General features: G+C 50.7%; 1 protein-coding gene across 1 annotated transcript in view; it reads right to left on the bottom strand.

Annotated features, from left to right (window-relative positions):
- The window catches only part of RAD9B (RAD9 checkpoint clamp component B), a 138,711-nt gene extending 122,501 nt beyond the window's left edge, over positions 1–16,210 (bottom strand). Inside the window, exons 1-2 of the mRNA XM_075341839.1 lie at positions 16,106–16,210; positions 9,705–9,775 (exon numbers count right to left, since the gene is read on the bottom strand). Of these exons, the coding sequence (XP_075197954.1) occupies positions 9,705–9,775; positions 16,106–16,139 (105 nt within the window). The 5' untranslated portion in view covers positions 16,140–16,210. The remainder of the gene's footprint in view (positions 1–9,704; positions 9,776–16,105) is intronic.
- Positions 16,211–16,217: the final 7 nt, after the last annotated feature.

Below are 16,217 nucleotides of genomic sequence, written 5' to 3'. Positions count from 1 at the left end.
ATCGGATAGCACACAGATCGCACACATAATCAGATCGCACACACAAACATCGGATCACACGCAAACATCAAATCACACACACACAAACATCGGATCGCACACACATCAGATTGCATACACACTCACCTCATCCAGCGACACCGATCTCTTCTCGCCGGGAGAATCCTGAGAGGCAGTGAAGTGGAGCGCAACGAACAGGACCTGCGGCGGGACACGTGACTTTCTTCATTCCCTGCTGCCGTAAGTGCTGGATGTGATGTGTGTGTGTGTGTGTGTATGTGTGTGTGTGTGATCGGCTGTGTGTGCCTGTGATCGGCTGTGCGTGTCTGCGATCGGCTGTGTTTTCCTGCGATCGGCTGTGTGTGTCTGCGTTCGGCTGTGTGTATCTGTGATCGGCTGTGTGTGCCTGTGATCGGATGTGTGTATCTGTGATCGGCTGTGTGCATCTGTGATCGGCTGTGTGTGCCTGTGATCGGATGTGTGTATCTGTGATCGGCTGTGTGTGCCTGCGATCGGATGTGTGTATCTGTGATCGGCTGTGTGTGCCTGCGATCGGATGTGTGTATCTGCGATCGGCTGTGTGTGTCTGTGATCGGCTGTGTGTGCCTGCGATCGGATGTGTGTATCTGTGATTGGCTGTGTGTGCCTGAGATCGGATGTGTGTATCTGTGATCGGCTGTGTGTGCCTGTGATCGGATGTGTGTATCTGTGATGGCTGTGTCTGCCTGTGATCTGCTCTGTGTGAGCTGCTGTGTATATCTGCGATCTGCTGTGTGTGTGGTGTGTCTGCGATCGGCTGTGTGTATCTGTGATCGGCTGTGTGTGCCTGCGATCTGCTGTGTGTGTGTGTGATCTGCTGTGTGTGTGATCTGCTGTGTGTGTGATCTGCTGTGTGTGTGATCTGCTGTGTGTGCCTGCGATCTGCTGTGTGTGTCAGCGTGTCAGCTAGCAGCAGGGGAGAACGGCATGCAGCACCGGAGATCACAGGAGGACCTTCGAACCACGCAGACGTCCTGCTCTGATGAGTATGAGTCTCCTGGGAAGTGGGGGCGGGGGTCTGCTTTTTTGGCGGGTAAACTTACCCCCAACCGTGTTTCTCCAAGAATAAGACCTCCTCCAAAAAAAAGCCCCAGTGCTTTTTTGGGGGGCAAAAAAAATATAAGACAGTGTCTTATTTTTGGAAAAACACGGTAGTGAAGTGCACCTTGAAGTGAAGTCAGCGGTGATCCGTTGTGAAATTTTCAGAAGCCGCCATCTTTTGGCGCGAAGATTTCCGCCAGAGTCTTCTTCCCCGCAGAAGAGGCGCGAAAGCTGAAGCCCCACTCCCTGGGAACACGGCCGGGAAGCAAAGCCGGAAGTCGCAAAACGAAACTTCCCGGCCGGAGAAGAGAGTGCAGCGAAAAGACCAAGGGGGAAAAGCGGGAAGATGTCCGCGCCTAACCCGGATGGCGGAGTGGCGCTGGCCGCTGGAGCGGCGGCGCCCGCAGGTGCGCCCGACGATGGGAATGTGGCGTCACTCGCTCCGGTCGCAGGAGCGGGGGAGGCCGCGGCTCCGACGGTCACCCAGTTAATGCCAATCTCCTTGCCCTACATGCACGATGCTGCCTGGCTACCCCAGTACGATGGGAAGCCTGACGCTTTGCAGGTGTTCCGGAAGAAAATATGCACGATTCTCGATTTGTATGCCATGACTGGCAAGCAGCGTGCAGCGGTAGTGCTAGGGCAGCTGATCGGCGCAGCCGAGCAGGAGGTGGAGACTTGGGCAGATGCGGACCGGGCCTCAGTAACCACCATTTTTGATAAACTCCAGGTCGCCTTCGAAACCCGCACAGAAGCGGAGTTGCGGATGCAGTTTTATCACTGTTGGCAGCGACCGAAGGACAGTATCCGAGACTATGCTTTGCGGCTGCAGATGGCCCTCCGTACACTAAAGCAGGAGGACCCCATCAATGAGACTGACAGTAACAAAATGCTAGTAGAACAATTGCTGCAGGGACTGGGGTCCGCCGAAGATCACAAACAACTGCGGCTGTGGTCTTTGGAGCACGCCGACCTGGATTTTGCAGTGCTGAAAGAGCGGGCCATCAAGGTCCTACAAGCACCGGATGCCGGTGCCCTCGATCCGCCATCTTGGCCGGTTGAGACTGCTCCCGTCTCGGTAGCGCACCCATTGTTGGCCCTGCCGGCCCCTGCTGCAGCCACCGGAGCTCCGGAAGATCTGTCATTGCAAGTCCGGCGCCTGAATGAGGATGTCACCTGGATCCTCGACGCTCTCCAGCTACTGACGAGAGTCAAGCCCTCGGAGAAGATCCAGCTCGCCGACAGCCCGGAGGACGTCCCCTGGATGCAGCGGAAGAGGAACAACGACCCACGGTATGGACCGCCTGTCTGCTACAAGTGTAACAAGACCAGCCACTATTCCAGAGGGTGTCCGTTAAATGAGCAACCCCTGAGGCCAAGGGCCAATCCTCAGGAGTAGATCCTCAAGGCCCAGCTGATTGGCGGGATCGGTACGTTGGAGGCCGCCCCATCATCTCCCTGGCGGTGGATGGTGTCCCGACCATGGCCCTGCTTGACACCGGATCGTAGGTAACGACTATGCCTTAGTTCTATGCCTATAGTTCTATTAGACTATGCCATTCCGGACGATAGTCTAACCATTATTGCGGCCAATGGCCTCCCTATGACCCAAGTGGGGTTCAGGGAAGTGACCCTGACTGTGGGACGAACGGAGTTGAGACGTCAAGGGATGATTGTGGTGCTGAATGATTCCAGTGACCGTAACCCAAAGGTGGTCCTTGGGACCAACGTGATTGAGAACTGTATGGGGGAGGTGTTGAGCCTGTTGAAACAATTGTCTGCCACTGTGGGAGGGGGCCTGCAGAGGGCGCTGCAACGTGAAATCCGGGCCCTCCTGCAGCGGCAGCAGGTGAACATGACAGGTGGAGAGATTGGTGGTGTGTGCGTGATGGACGCCGCGCCTTTGGTGGTGCTGCCGCGGAGCAAGAAGATGATTTGGTGTCGGGCAGCAGTGGCACCCCAAGGACGGGATTACCCGGCAATGGTAGAGCCCTTGCCTTTGGAGCACTAGCCCACAGTAATGGCAGCCAGAGGGGTGATTGATGTCAAAAAGGGGAGAGTGCCCGTGAGAGTGCAGAATTGTGGAGAGGAAGAGGTCGGGCTCCCCCGCTACGCCACCATAGCCAAGTTGTTCACAGTAGACGCACACTCCATACACGAAACAATCCCCACAACCACTACACCACACTCGGGCAGTGACCCTCCACCCAAACAGTAAGAGGAGTGGTGCCGGGTGTTGCATGTCGGCACCGAATCTACACCCAAGCACCACAAGGAAGGGGTATACCGGGTAGTGCAGGAGTACAGGGAGGTTTTCAGCAAGCACCCGCTAGATTTTGGGAGAATTAGAGGGGTTCAACACCATATCCCCACGGGTACACATCCACCCATTAAAGAAAGGTACAGACCAATCCCACCTGCACACTACAAGTGCACCAAAGACATGTTGAGGAACATGAAGGAGGCAGGGGTCATCCGGGATAGTTGTAGTCCCTGGGCAGCTCCATTGGTGCTGGTGAAGAAGAAGGACGGCACCATGAGAATGTGTGTGGATTACCAGAAGATCAATCAGATAACGCATAAGGATGCCTACCCTCTCCCCCGCATTGAAGAGTCACTGGCTGCGCTGAAGACCGCTAATTATTTTTCTACCCTTGACCTTACTAGTGGCTACTGGCAGGTGGCGGTTGCATGGGAAGACCGCGAGAAGACTGCGTTTTCTAACCCCATGGGACTCTGCGGGTTCAACAGTATGCCGTTCGGGCTGTGCAACGCCCCGGGGACCTTCCAGAGGCTCATGGAGTGCTGTTTGGGGCACCTCAACTTCGAGAATTGTTCTGCTATATTTGGACGACGTTATTGTATATTCCAAGACGTATGAAACCCACCTGGAGCAGCTGGCAGAAGTGTTCGCAGCCCTCTCCAAATACGGGATGAATTTGAAACTCTCTAAGTGCCATCTGTTGAAACCCAAAGTGCAGTACCTCGGGCATGTGGTGAGTGCGGAAGGCGTAGCCCCGGATCCTGAGAAGATTACCGCTATCCAGAGCTGGCCGCAACCAACCACGGTTAAGGAGGTGAGGCAGTTCCTGGGCCTAGTGGGCTACTACTGCCATTTTATCAAGGGGTACACGAAGATGGCCGCGCCCATGTAAGACCTCCTCGTGGGACAGACCAAGAATGGTAGATCTCCTGGACCCCCGTTTGTCTGGGGTGAGAAGCACGAGGAGTCCTTCCAACAGCTGAAGTCGGCCCTGACGGGGGAAGAAATCTTGGCTTATCCTGATTATGGCCTCCCGTTCATCCTTTACACCGATGCCAGCAATGTGTGCCTGGGTGTGGTCCTGTCCCAGGTACAAGATGGAAAGGAGAAGGTGATAGCCTACGCCAGCAGGAAGCTCCGGCCGACAGAGAGGAACCCCGAGAATTACAGCTCCTTCAAGCTCGAGTTCTTGGCCCTCGTGTGGGCGATAACAGAAAGGTTTAAACATTACCTCGCAGCGGCGAAGTTCACTGCTTACATGGACAAAAACCCGTTGACACATCTGGACACGGCCAAGCTGGGCGCCCTGGAGCAGCGGTGGATGGCTCGACTGTCCAACTACGACTTCACCATCAAGTACAGGGCTGGCCGCAAGAACACCAACGCGGATGCGCTGTCCCGGATGCCACATTTGCCCGATGAAGGGGCGGAGGAAGACAACCTGGAGGAGATCGAGCTTCCCGCATTCCATCGGCCAAGGGATGAGAAGCCCTATGTTAGCAAACAGCAGGCGAACCTTGACCCGCTGCCTAGCCAGGGGTGGCAAGAAGCCCAGGACCAAGAGCCTGCAGTTCAGCTGGTTAAGACCATGATCGCCCAAGGCTCTTCCAGGATGGACCCTACAGCCCCCTCTGAGGCCCAGCGGTTGTGGAAAGAGAGAGACCGTTTTTACCTGCATCAAGGGAAGCTGTATGGGGGTTAATCAACCCGAAGACCCATGAAAAAGTTCGCCAGCTGGTGGTGCCCCAGGTATGTGTGCCCAAGGTCCTGCAGGCCTACCATGATGGCGCAAGACACTTTGGCTGGAAGAAGCTGGAGGTGCTGCTGAGGGAGCGCTTTTACTGGAGTGGGATGCGGGAGTCCGTGGAAGCCTGGTGCCGAGAGGGTGGTCCCTGTACGCTGAGAAGACGGGACGAGGCCAGTTAGAAGGCCCCGCTACAGCCGATTGTCACCCACCAACCGTTGGAGTTGGTCGCCCTGGACCATGTCAAGCTCACGCCCAGCAGGTACACCTACGCCTTGACCATTGTAGACCACTACTCAAGATTCATGGTGGTTGTCCCCGTTAAAGATTTGACAGGCCGCACAGCAGCTAGAGCCTTCCAGGCCTACTTCTGCCAACCACATGGCTACCCGGAGAAGGTGCTCATGGACCAGGGCCCGGCCTTTGAAGCAGAGGTGTTCCAGGAGTTTTGCCACCTGTACGGGTGTAAGAAGATCCGGACCACGTCCTACCATGCCCAAACTAATGGGATGTGCGAAAAGATGAACCATCTGGTCCTTTATCTCCTCAAGACACTACCCCTGGAAAAACGGAATCTGTGGCCGGAGAAGCTGCCTGATTTGGTGGACATGTACAATAACATCCCCTGCAGCTCCACCAAGTGTACACCTGCATACCTGATGAGAGCCCGGCCTAGGGCTGCCAGTGGACCTAGAAATGGACATAGAGGTACCCGAAACTCTTCCCCCCACTGCCAACTGGGATGCCAAGTGACAGACGCAGTACCGACAGATCCAAGAGTATGGTGAAAGGAATCTGCGTCAAAGTTGAGAGAGGCAAGAGCAGCGCTTCAACAAGCAGGCTCAGGCTGCTCCTTTTGGACCTGGGGATGTAGTGCTGAAGCGCAAAAGGAGAACGCACAAGCTCGACGAATAATGGGAAAGGACCCCCTACATCATACAACCGACCAGATGGGAGAACGAGAAGACCTACTTGATTAGTCATGACCAGGGGAAAACTATGGCCACGGTTTCCAGGGACCACCTGAAGAGATGCCCGAGTCCCTTGAGACTGGCAGATGAGGTCCCCGTGCCCACGCCGAGCGTGGAGAAGAAGAAAGGGGTGATCCATACAGTGACGGGCGACTTTCCAGCTGATTGGCCTATGCAGAACGGCATGGTGATTGTTCCTGTGATAATGTTCCCACAACCCGTGGAAGAGATGGAGCCGGAGATGCCTGCCAGTGAGCCACCTGAGCAAGCGCCCAGGGATGCACCTATACCACGCACCCGTAGGTCTCTACCCGCTATACCTGCCACTCGGGAAGAGGGGCCGGTTGTCCGCTCTCCCCCATTGCCTCCACCAGAGGGTGTGGGGCCCAGGAGGTCCACGCGCTCTAACCTAGGTCAGCCCCCGCTTAGATACAGGGAAACTGCCATCTAGGGGTGCAACATGTTGATTATGTAAATAGATGTGTGAATGAATGCTAACCACCCGAGACTCTCACCTGATTCAAAAGACTGTTGAGTGAGGTAGCGGTTCCCGACTACCATACTGCCCGTCCCCGTTGGGACTTTTGTTGATTCACGTTGTTTACCCCAGTTTTATAAATAGACATGGCTGAGAACTCGCAGGCCACCCAAAAACCTTTGGGCTTGTAAATAATCCTGGACCATTCTTTCAGGTCCTACAGTCTCAGGAGAGGCTGGTTGGAGGAAGGGCCTGCGGCAAAAAAGGCCGGGGCCCCGTCACCAAAGAAATCGGTGACTACCCTCCGGGTCAGGGGTCCCCTGGACGTGGTGCCTCTGAGAGACTGCCGGGTAAGGAACTTATTACCCGGCCCGTGTGGGCAATACCCGGACCTGAACCCGTTTCCTGGACTGGGGAAAAGGGATGCTGACCTAGTTCTTAGAGGCAACATCAGGGCTAGGTTTGCTTGGGTGGGCAAATGAAAGGACCCGGTCCCGTCCCGTCCCCGGTTAATAATAAAAATGTTTTGTTTTTTTTATAATGTAACATTTAAGCAAACTGCCTCCCGTCAAGGGAAGAAAATAAGCCTGCGTATAATGTAAATATGTTAATATAATTGTACATGTGTTTCCTTTTATCTTTTACAGTTACAAAAGAAAATAAACGGTGGTGGTCGGACAGCCCGCGGACGGTCTGTGGTTAACCAAGGGGGAGTGTGACGCCCTGGACTAGCCAGGTAGTCACAGGTAGACCCCCGCACAACACCAGTCCCCTAACAAGGTGTCAGCAGCCAACCATTTAAACCCTAGTCACCTCCCTCAGTGCTTGATGGACACACCAGGGGGGCAGAGCCAGGCAGTTGGCACGCCCACCGAGGAGTTCAGAGAGCCTGAGGCAGGAAAAACACAGTCAGTTCAGTGGAGTTCAGTTTGAGAGTGCAGTGGAGGAGGACAGGCCTGTGTGACAGGCCTGTAACAGACTGACAGGTGCCAGGGTTGGAGCCCAGGCACCTTTGGCTAGGAGGCATACGGAGGCCTCTGCCTGCAGGAGCCGGGAAGATGGCTCGGTGGAACCGTGGTGGACCGGGACAGGGTAGTGGCCCGCCGGTACCGACCCGGGGAACCGACTGGAAACCGGAGCACAAGTGGAGGTACTCAGACCCTGAAGCTAGGTCCAGAAGCTACTGGGGGCTAGCTAATTCACTGATTGCGGCCAGGACTGTAGGTCCTTTCCCACCTGAAGTCCCGACTGAAGACAACAGCCCAACGAGGGTGATAGAAAGCCACCGCCTAGGCAGAGAGATCCCATGGGCCAGCGTTTGCGGGCAAAGGGCTCCTCCGACATACACAAGCCGGGGAGCGGACTCCTGTATTGCAAGTTCAGGTAGTCCATCAACATTCAAAGAGGTGCAGGAGAAAGGCAGAGACCACCAACCGGGTGGGGGACCAGACCGCAGCCGGCTACGGGCACTGACCACCATCATCTTGGTTTACCATAGACTTGGTGTGTGTTACTAATCGTGAGTACATCAGTGCCCTCCGGCCGCGCACCTCCCTGCACCGCCCAACTACTCCCCCAACGGGTCCCGAGGCCAACATCCCTACCCACGAAGGGGTTAACATCTTGCTGGGCAACATCTCCCGCCGGTTCCCCGTAACTGCAGCGGTGGTGTCCTCCTTCACCACAACCCGTGGGTGGCGTCACAAACTTAACCATGGCTCCGGCCGTACACCAACGTTCCCTAAACCGCCAGCCCCTTTCAGATCGAAGTGACCACAGGACCCCCGGGTCCGGAGACGCTCGAGGCACCCACCAGCGAGCCCGGAACCGAGCGGATCGGTCGCAGCCGAGCCCGGGGCGGTACAAATACCTTTGGAAATCCCGGCCCTCCACTATGAAGATAGAGTGCGGGACTTCCGCAGGTTTACCGCAGCTATTTGCTGGAATCCCGCAGCTATGTATTGCTGAGGATTCAGGGGATCAGCTGCGGGAAACCTGCGGATATATCCGCGGGTACAGAATCCCGTGGCCACATAGCCTAAAACTGCAGATTTTTGAGTTGCCTTTTATTGTGGCCAGCCTAAGGCACACCTGTAAAATAATCATGCTGTCTAATCAGCATGTTGATATGCCACATCTGTGAGGTGGATGGATTATCTCCGCAAAGAAGTGCTCACTAGCACAGTTTTAGACAAGTTTGTGAGCAATATTTGAGAAGAAAAGGCAGATAAAGCCATTGCTCATGTGAACAAAACACTGAACTGTAGATGTATAACAATTCTAAGGAATATTAAACGGGTTGTGTAGCCCCAGAAAAAAAAGTCTGTTGTCACTCTTGTGACTGCAAACTGACAAATTGAGTAACACATTTTGGCAGTCTCTAGTCACATAGAGTGACTGCAGGCTTTTTTTCTGAGACTGGCTCACAAATTTAATCTAGGTTAAAAGGGGTTGTATAACTACTGATCCCTTGAAAACTGATTTTTCCGGGGAAACCTGAGGCCTACCAGGCTTTAAAGTAGTACATTAGGTAATTGAACATCTTTTTAATACAAGGACTGTTTGAGTCCTAACAGAACGAGAGCTACAGCGAGCCTCTCCATTTTGCCTCATAGATGAAGGTTCTCACAGGGACCTCCCTCTATGACGTCTTCATGCCCCAATAAGGTATATTGACAGGTGAAATCTTCACAAGCCATCCCTTTTGTAGTTTTATGACACAAGCAGACCACACTTCACCGAAGGTCTTGTATGATGTTGCAAAATGCTTCTTAACGACCAGCCCAAAGGATTAATGATGCAGCTTTTTTTTTTTATGCCTGTCTGCATTTCATCAGCTATAACTATCACTGATGTGGTGTCAATGGCCATGTTTTACTCAGGACAAAAGGTAGATTTTATTTTAATTCCTGTGAAATGTAAAGAATTTTTGCTATAATTTTTTTTTGACCCTTCACATGTCACAGTATGTAACCCATTACGCTACTGATCGATAGATTGAAAGGGCAGAAGAACTTATCTGAACATTGTGACTTTTTAATTCTGATCATCTTAGGACACTTCTAATAGAGTCTTCTGAAAGGTGTCTATGATAAGTCAGGAAACTTTGGAAATAATAGTTATCCTCCAAAGAGAAAGAAAAATTCTTTTGGAATCAGTAAAACTTACACCTTTTTCTAATGGGTCAAACCACAGCTCATCACCAATTCGTGAAAGGGCGTGAAGGGCTTTTCCAAACACTAACAAGAGAAGAGCACAGATTGATAATACTGTAGTAACCAAACAACAGATGCAGAAAACATACCACACATGAAAACAATATTGATTTCATATTTTACAATTAAGCATTATTAAGTCAATTTGCTAAAGCTATCAGAGATACGGCATATGCTTACATCATATAGGCTTGTCTCTAGAATCTGAGTGTCTATACTAGTGGTATAATACTAAAGTCATAACAGAGAACATCACTTAAAGGGACTCTGTCACTAAGTTTTTGCCACATAAACTGCTGGAATAAGGGTCTCTTTTCCTTCATCATGCTGCTTTCAGATTATTACTTACTGGGCAGCTTAGTGTAGCTTTTATAAAATCATTGTTAAATTAGCAGGAGATTACCATTAGAGGACTACTTGGCGTGCTGCTAGATAGTCCAAAAGATGCATGAGCTCGTTATAACCCTGCTCTACATCTGCCACCCATTTTCTTTCTCTAACCTCATCCTTCGGCCTCTCACAGCTCACTAAGTCTCCTACACATGAGGATGGGAATATGCTGGACCTGGTCTTCTCCCGCCTCTGCACTCTTCATGACTTCACCAATTCCCCTCTCCCACTTTCTGACCACAACCTTCTCTCCTTTTCCTTCACAAACTGTCTTCAAACCCGGGACGCCCCCACTTATTGCCCATACAGAAATCTAAGCGCCATCAATACCCAGCTGCTAATGAACAATTTGAAGTCATCCTTGGCTCCCATCTCCTCCCTCTCCTGTGCAGACTCTGCAGTGTCACATTATAATAAGACATTGCAGAGTGCCCTGGATGAAGCTGCACCAGCTACATGTAGAAAAAACACACACAGGCAGCGGCAGCCCTGGCACACGCTTCAAACACGTTTCCAACAGCGCTGTTCTAGGTGTGCTGAGCATCTGTGGAGAAAATCCTTCTCAGCTGAAGACTTCATCCACTATAAGTTCATGCTCAAAACCTACAACTCTGCTCTCCATCTGGCTAAACAAATATACTTTACCACTCTCATCACTTCACTAGCCAACAATCCTAAACGACTCTTTGAAACCTTCCACTCCCTCCTGAGCCCTAAAGCACAGACCCCAGTCACCAACCTAAGCTCTGATGATCTGGCCACTTTCTTCTTACAAAAGATCAATGACATCCGAAAAGAAATCTTTGAAAAATCCCCTCAGAGCATGAATCCCCTCCTCACCCGCACCTCAAGCTCACTATCAATATTTGAGCCTGTCACAGAAGAAGTGACGCGTCTCCTTGCCTCTTCCCGCCCAACAACATGCACCAGTGAGCCTCTTCACTCACATCTCCTTCAGGCTCTCTCCCCAGCTGTCACTACCTATCTAACCAAAATGTTTAACCTCTCTCTTTCATCAGGTATCTTTCCCTCATCATTTAAACATGCCATCATAACCCCTCTACTTAAAAAACCTTCCCTCAATCAGAACTGTGCCGCTAACTACAGACCAGTCTCTAACCTTCCCTTTATCTCTAAGCTCCTGGAACGCTTGGTCCACTCTCGGCTAATCCGCTATTTGTCTGAAAACTCACTTCTTGATCCCCCTCAATCTGGTTTCCGCTCTTTACGCTCCACCAAAACAGCCCTCACCAAAGTTTCAAATGATCTATTAACAGCAAAATCTAAAGGCCACTATTCCCTATTGTTTCTCTTGGATCTCTCAGCTGCTTTTGGGCACTGTGGATTACCAACTTCTCCTCACCATGCTCCGCTCTATTGGCCTCAAGGACACCACTCTCGCCTGGTTCTCCTCCTATCTCTCCGATCGCTCCTTCACTCTTTCCTTTGCCGGCCCTTACTCCACTCCTCTCCCCCTCACCTTTGGGGTTCCTCAAGGCTCAGTCTTGGGCCCTCTCCTTTTCTCTCTATACACCGCCCCTATTGGACAAACCATCAGCAGATTCGGTTTCCAATCCATTTCTATGCTGATGACACCCAATTATATACATCATCTCTAATCATCACACCTTTGTTACAAAATACCAGAGATTGTCTGTCTGCTGTCTCTCAAAGCATGTCCTCCCTCTATCTGTAACTGAATCTCTCCAAAACTGAGTTTCTTGTGTTTCCTCCCTCTACTAACCAATCTACACCCAACATCTCAATTACCTTCAATGATTTAATCATTATCCCCAAGCAGCATGCTCGCTGTCTTGGGGTCATATTTGACTCAGAACTCTCCTTCATTTCCCATATACAATCACTTACTCGCACATGTCACCTGCATCTCAAAAACATCTCCAGAATCCGACCATTTCTTACTTTCGAAACTGCAAAAACCCTTACTGTCGCTCTTATTCATTCCCGCCTGGATTACTGCAACTCTTTATTGATTGGTCTCCCTCGGACCAAACTCTCCCCTCTCCAATCCATCTTGAATCGAGCAGCCAGGGTCATATTCCTGTCCATCCGCTTCACCGATGCCTCTACCTTGTGCCAGTCACTACACTGGCTACCTATCAGCTACAGAATACAATACAAACTAATATCCCTCACCCACAAAGCTCTCCACAGCTCTGCACCACCATATATCTCATCCCTCATCTCTGTCTATCATCCTACCCGCCCCCTTCGCTCCGCAAATGATCTTAGACTAACATCCTCCATAATACGAACCTCACACCTCCGTCTCCAAGACTTTTCTCGTGCCGCGCCAGTTTTCTGGAATGTACTACCCCAAAGAATGCGACTAATATCCAGCCCCCAAGTTTTTAAGCGTACATTAAAAACACATCTCTTCAGACAAGCTTATCATAATAACTTACTAACCTAACTCTCCCCCGTCCCACCTTCTAAATGCTACTCGTAACCTTCTCTCTCCTATGTCTGTCATCACATCCTACATACAACCAATAGCACATAAGGGCACCCAAAAGGTCACTGTCTAAAGACCCGATCATTCATCTTTATATGTAACCAATAAACTAGCATAACGATGGCCGGCCAGATCTACAAGTGTGCTTCACCTCTTGTGTCCCCCTTCTTCCCCATAGATTGTAAGCTTTCGAGCAGGGCCCTCATTCCTACTGTAGCTGTTGAATTATGTACTATTTTGTTTTGTATTTGACTATACACGCAACCCACCGGATTGTAAAGTGCTGCGGAATATGTTGGCACTATATAAATAAACTTTATTATTATTATTATTATTATTAAATAACTACTAGATCTGCAGTAGTGATTTTATCAAAATAACAGCAAACAGCTCTGTAAGTGACACATCGGTGTTATCAGGGTCTCTGATGCTGCTCTGAAATGGGGAGAAAAATCTGGTGACAGATTCCCTTTAAGAGTCAACTGAGCAGTGCTGGAATGTCCAAGAGTCACAATTTCAGGGCTGTTAGTTGTCCACAGGACATTTGATGCTATCACTAGTTGTGTCCAGCAGGATGTCAATCAAGGAAGAATAGGTGCTCTAGCACCCAAGACACTGTGTCTTCACACTCCAGCACTGCTCAGATGACAAATTTTGTCAATGAGAAAAATCGATCATCAGCAGTGCCCCATTGAATAACATGGGTCAAGTGTGCTATCCGATACATCAGATAGCACAGATCCGATTTATACAGTGATGTGAGCGAGCTCTATGACAAATCCAGCGACACCTCGGAGGAATAAAGTTAATTTTCTCCCAGGAGCTGCACTTTCAGTACAGTGGCCAGGCATCATTCTAAAGGTGGCTTTACACGCTACGAGATCGCTAAAGCGATCTCGTTGGGGTCACGGAATTTGTGACGCACATCCGGCCGCTGTAGCGATCTCGTTGTGTGTGACACCTATGAGCGATTTTGAATCGTCGCAAAAACGTTCAAAATCGCTCATCGGTGACATGCCCCCCTCTTCCCAATTATCGTTGCTGCTGCAGTAACGATGTTGTTTGTCGTTCCTGCGCCAGCACACATCGCTATGTGTGACGCCACTGGAACGACAAACATCTCTTTACCTGCGTCCACCGGAAAAGGAGGAAGGAAGGAGGTGGGCGGCATGTTCCGGCCGCTCATCTCCTCCCCTCCTTTTCTATTGGGCGGCGGTTTAGTGACGCTGCTGTGACGTCGCTGTGACGCTGAACAAACCGCCTCCTTTCTAAGGTCACAGCGACGTCGCAGAGCAGGTATGTGCGTGTGACGCTGCCGTAGCGATAATGTTCGCTACGGCAGCGATCACCACATATCAGCCGTACGATGGGGCGGGTGCTATCACGCTCGACATCGCTAGCATCGGCTAGTGATGTTGCAGCGTGTAAAGCCCGCTTAACACTATTAACTTGCAGATTGTGCCTACATCTGCCGGCTAATAGTGTTATCTGTCATGGCAGCTATGTCTGTTGGTATATAGTGTTCATTTTACTGACAGGATCCTTTAAGGCCATGTGCCCAAGGGAGATAATAGCTGATAAATCCGCAGGTTTACGCAAGTACAGACACACCCCATGTTATCCTATGGGATTTGGGGAGTGCTGTATCAATGCTGCGTTTTTTTGCGGCTGCGGAAAATGCTGCGGATTTCCCGCAGCCGCACGTAATTGTATGTCCATTATTCATGCGGAATAATCTGCGGAATTCCTGCCTTTCCACTATGGAGATAGAGGGTGGGAAATCCGCAGGAATTCCGCACTAAATCCGCACTTTTTCCGAAGGTTTACTGCAACAATTCCGCAGAAATACCGCATTAATGGATAGCTGCGGATTCCGGGGAGTTGCTGCGTAAACCTGTGGAAATACCTGCAGAAAAGTCAGCAGATATTTTCTCTTGTGGGCACATGGCCTAACTCTGACATGTATGTAGCTGCTTCTTGGCTGCCGATGACATTTCCTACAGTTGTGTGAGACACAGATTGGCAGCTGCACTGTTTTCAGGGACTTCTCTAAGGCTGGACTTACACGAGCGTATAAGGCTACTTTCACACATCCGGTTTGAGCAGTGCGGCTCAATCCGGCTGTGAAACCTATGCAACGGATGCGTCGAAAACACCACATCCTTTGCATAAGTTTTTACATGCGGCCCGTCCGTTTTTTCCCGGTTGCGGCATGCTACTAAGCATGCGCAGTGGAAAAAATGCGCCACAGCAGCCGGATGCGACGCGATGCGTTTTTTTTGCCGGAGCAAAAAACGTTGCAGGCAACGTTCCATCCGGCCGCGGCATCGGCTAAATCTGCCGCATGCGGCAAAAACCGGACCGAACGCAAGCCCATGCGGCACAATACGGCACTAATGTAAGCCTATGCAAAAAAAAACCCGCAACCGGCGGCAAAAAGCGGTTGCGGTTTTTCTGCAGAGCGCCGTATTGTGCCGCAGAGCAAAAACCGGATGTGTGAAAGTAGCCTAACTTGCATGAGTATTGGGTCCCATCACCCGGCGCGGCTGGCTTCTCTGCTGATAGGAGCGGGTTAGCTGCGTGTATTTCTATGAAGCTGACATGCTCCTGTCCGGAGAGTGTGCGGTCACACCGGGTGATGCGTTCTGATACTCATGCGAATTATACGCTCATTTGAGGGCACCTTAAAACTAATATTGGGACTATAGTTATGGAAATGAAACATGTACCTGAGGATGCCGCTAAAATAGATTCAGTGGTGTATATAGTTTATATTTCACCTTTTATGGTCTCCACTTTCTGTAAACGTTGCAGATGAAAAGTATTTTCTATAGCTATATAGCATGGGGGTGAAGAAAAGGACAAGAAAATGGTAACAGTGCGGATCACTTACATCACAGTTATTAGTGACATCGATTGTGGATACAACACATCTTATAAAGCCACAAACCAGTGACGTGCAATGTGGCTGACAATAAGACAGTGTTGGCGAACCATGGAAATGCTATAACTGTCTCAGATGACACCATTTTCTGCTGTCAGTGCCATTTGTGACGAAGGCAATTACGAACAGCTATCTGGTCTCCCAAACTGCTGTCAGACGCCATGTTGTGCAGAAACGGCCATACGTGCGGTCACCCGTGACAGAAAACATCGTGATATCTCCAGCATCTTACTGTCAGACATTTATTTCTTCCGGGCAGCGGCCATATAAACGCCGGCTAACCCGGTTATAGGGTATTAGAAACATCAGGGCTGTGTCATTTCCTAACATCGGCCCCTCCGATCGCAGGCTGCAGCCTAGCCCTAGAATAAAGCGCCGTTCTCTCATATCTGCTCCAAGCAATGGTACATAAAAGAAGCCAACATCTGCCCAAACCTGAGACACACATGTGGACTATCATTGCTCTATTGAGCTAATGTTGTTGTGCTGACCCTGGACAGGGTGAAGATGGCAGCAAGGCGTTACTGGAATTAAACCTTAATACCTTTCAAGTGTCCTCCTGGAATGACACACCTCATGTTTAGAGGCAATTACTGAGGTAAACGCTCACTACAAAGTGTTACTGACTCCTGCGCAGAACTAATAGCCACGTTCAT

The sequence above is a fragment of the Anomaloglossus baeobatrachus genome, chromosome 1 (assembly GCF_048569485.1).
Source record: "Anomaloglossus baeobatrachus isolate aAnoBae1 chromosome 1, aAnoBae1.hap1, whole genome shotgun sequence".
Taxonomy (NCBI): domain Eukaryota; kingdom Metazoa; phylum Chordata; class Amphibia; order Anura; family Aromobatidae; genus Anomaloglossus; species Anomaloglossus baeobatrachus.
The sequence above is the reverse complement of the archived record's forward strand: the minus strand, read 5'-3'. Positions and strand labels throughout refer to the sequence as shown.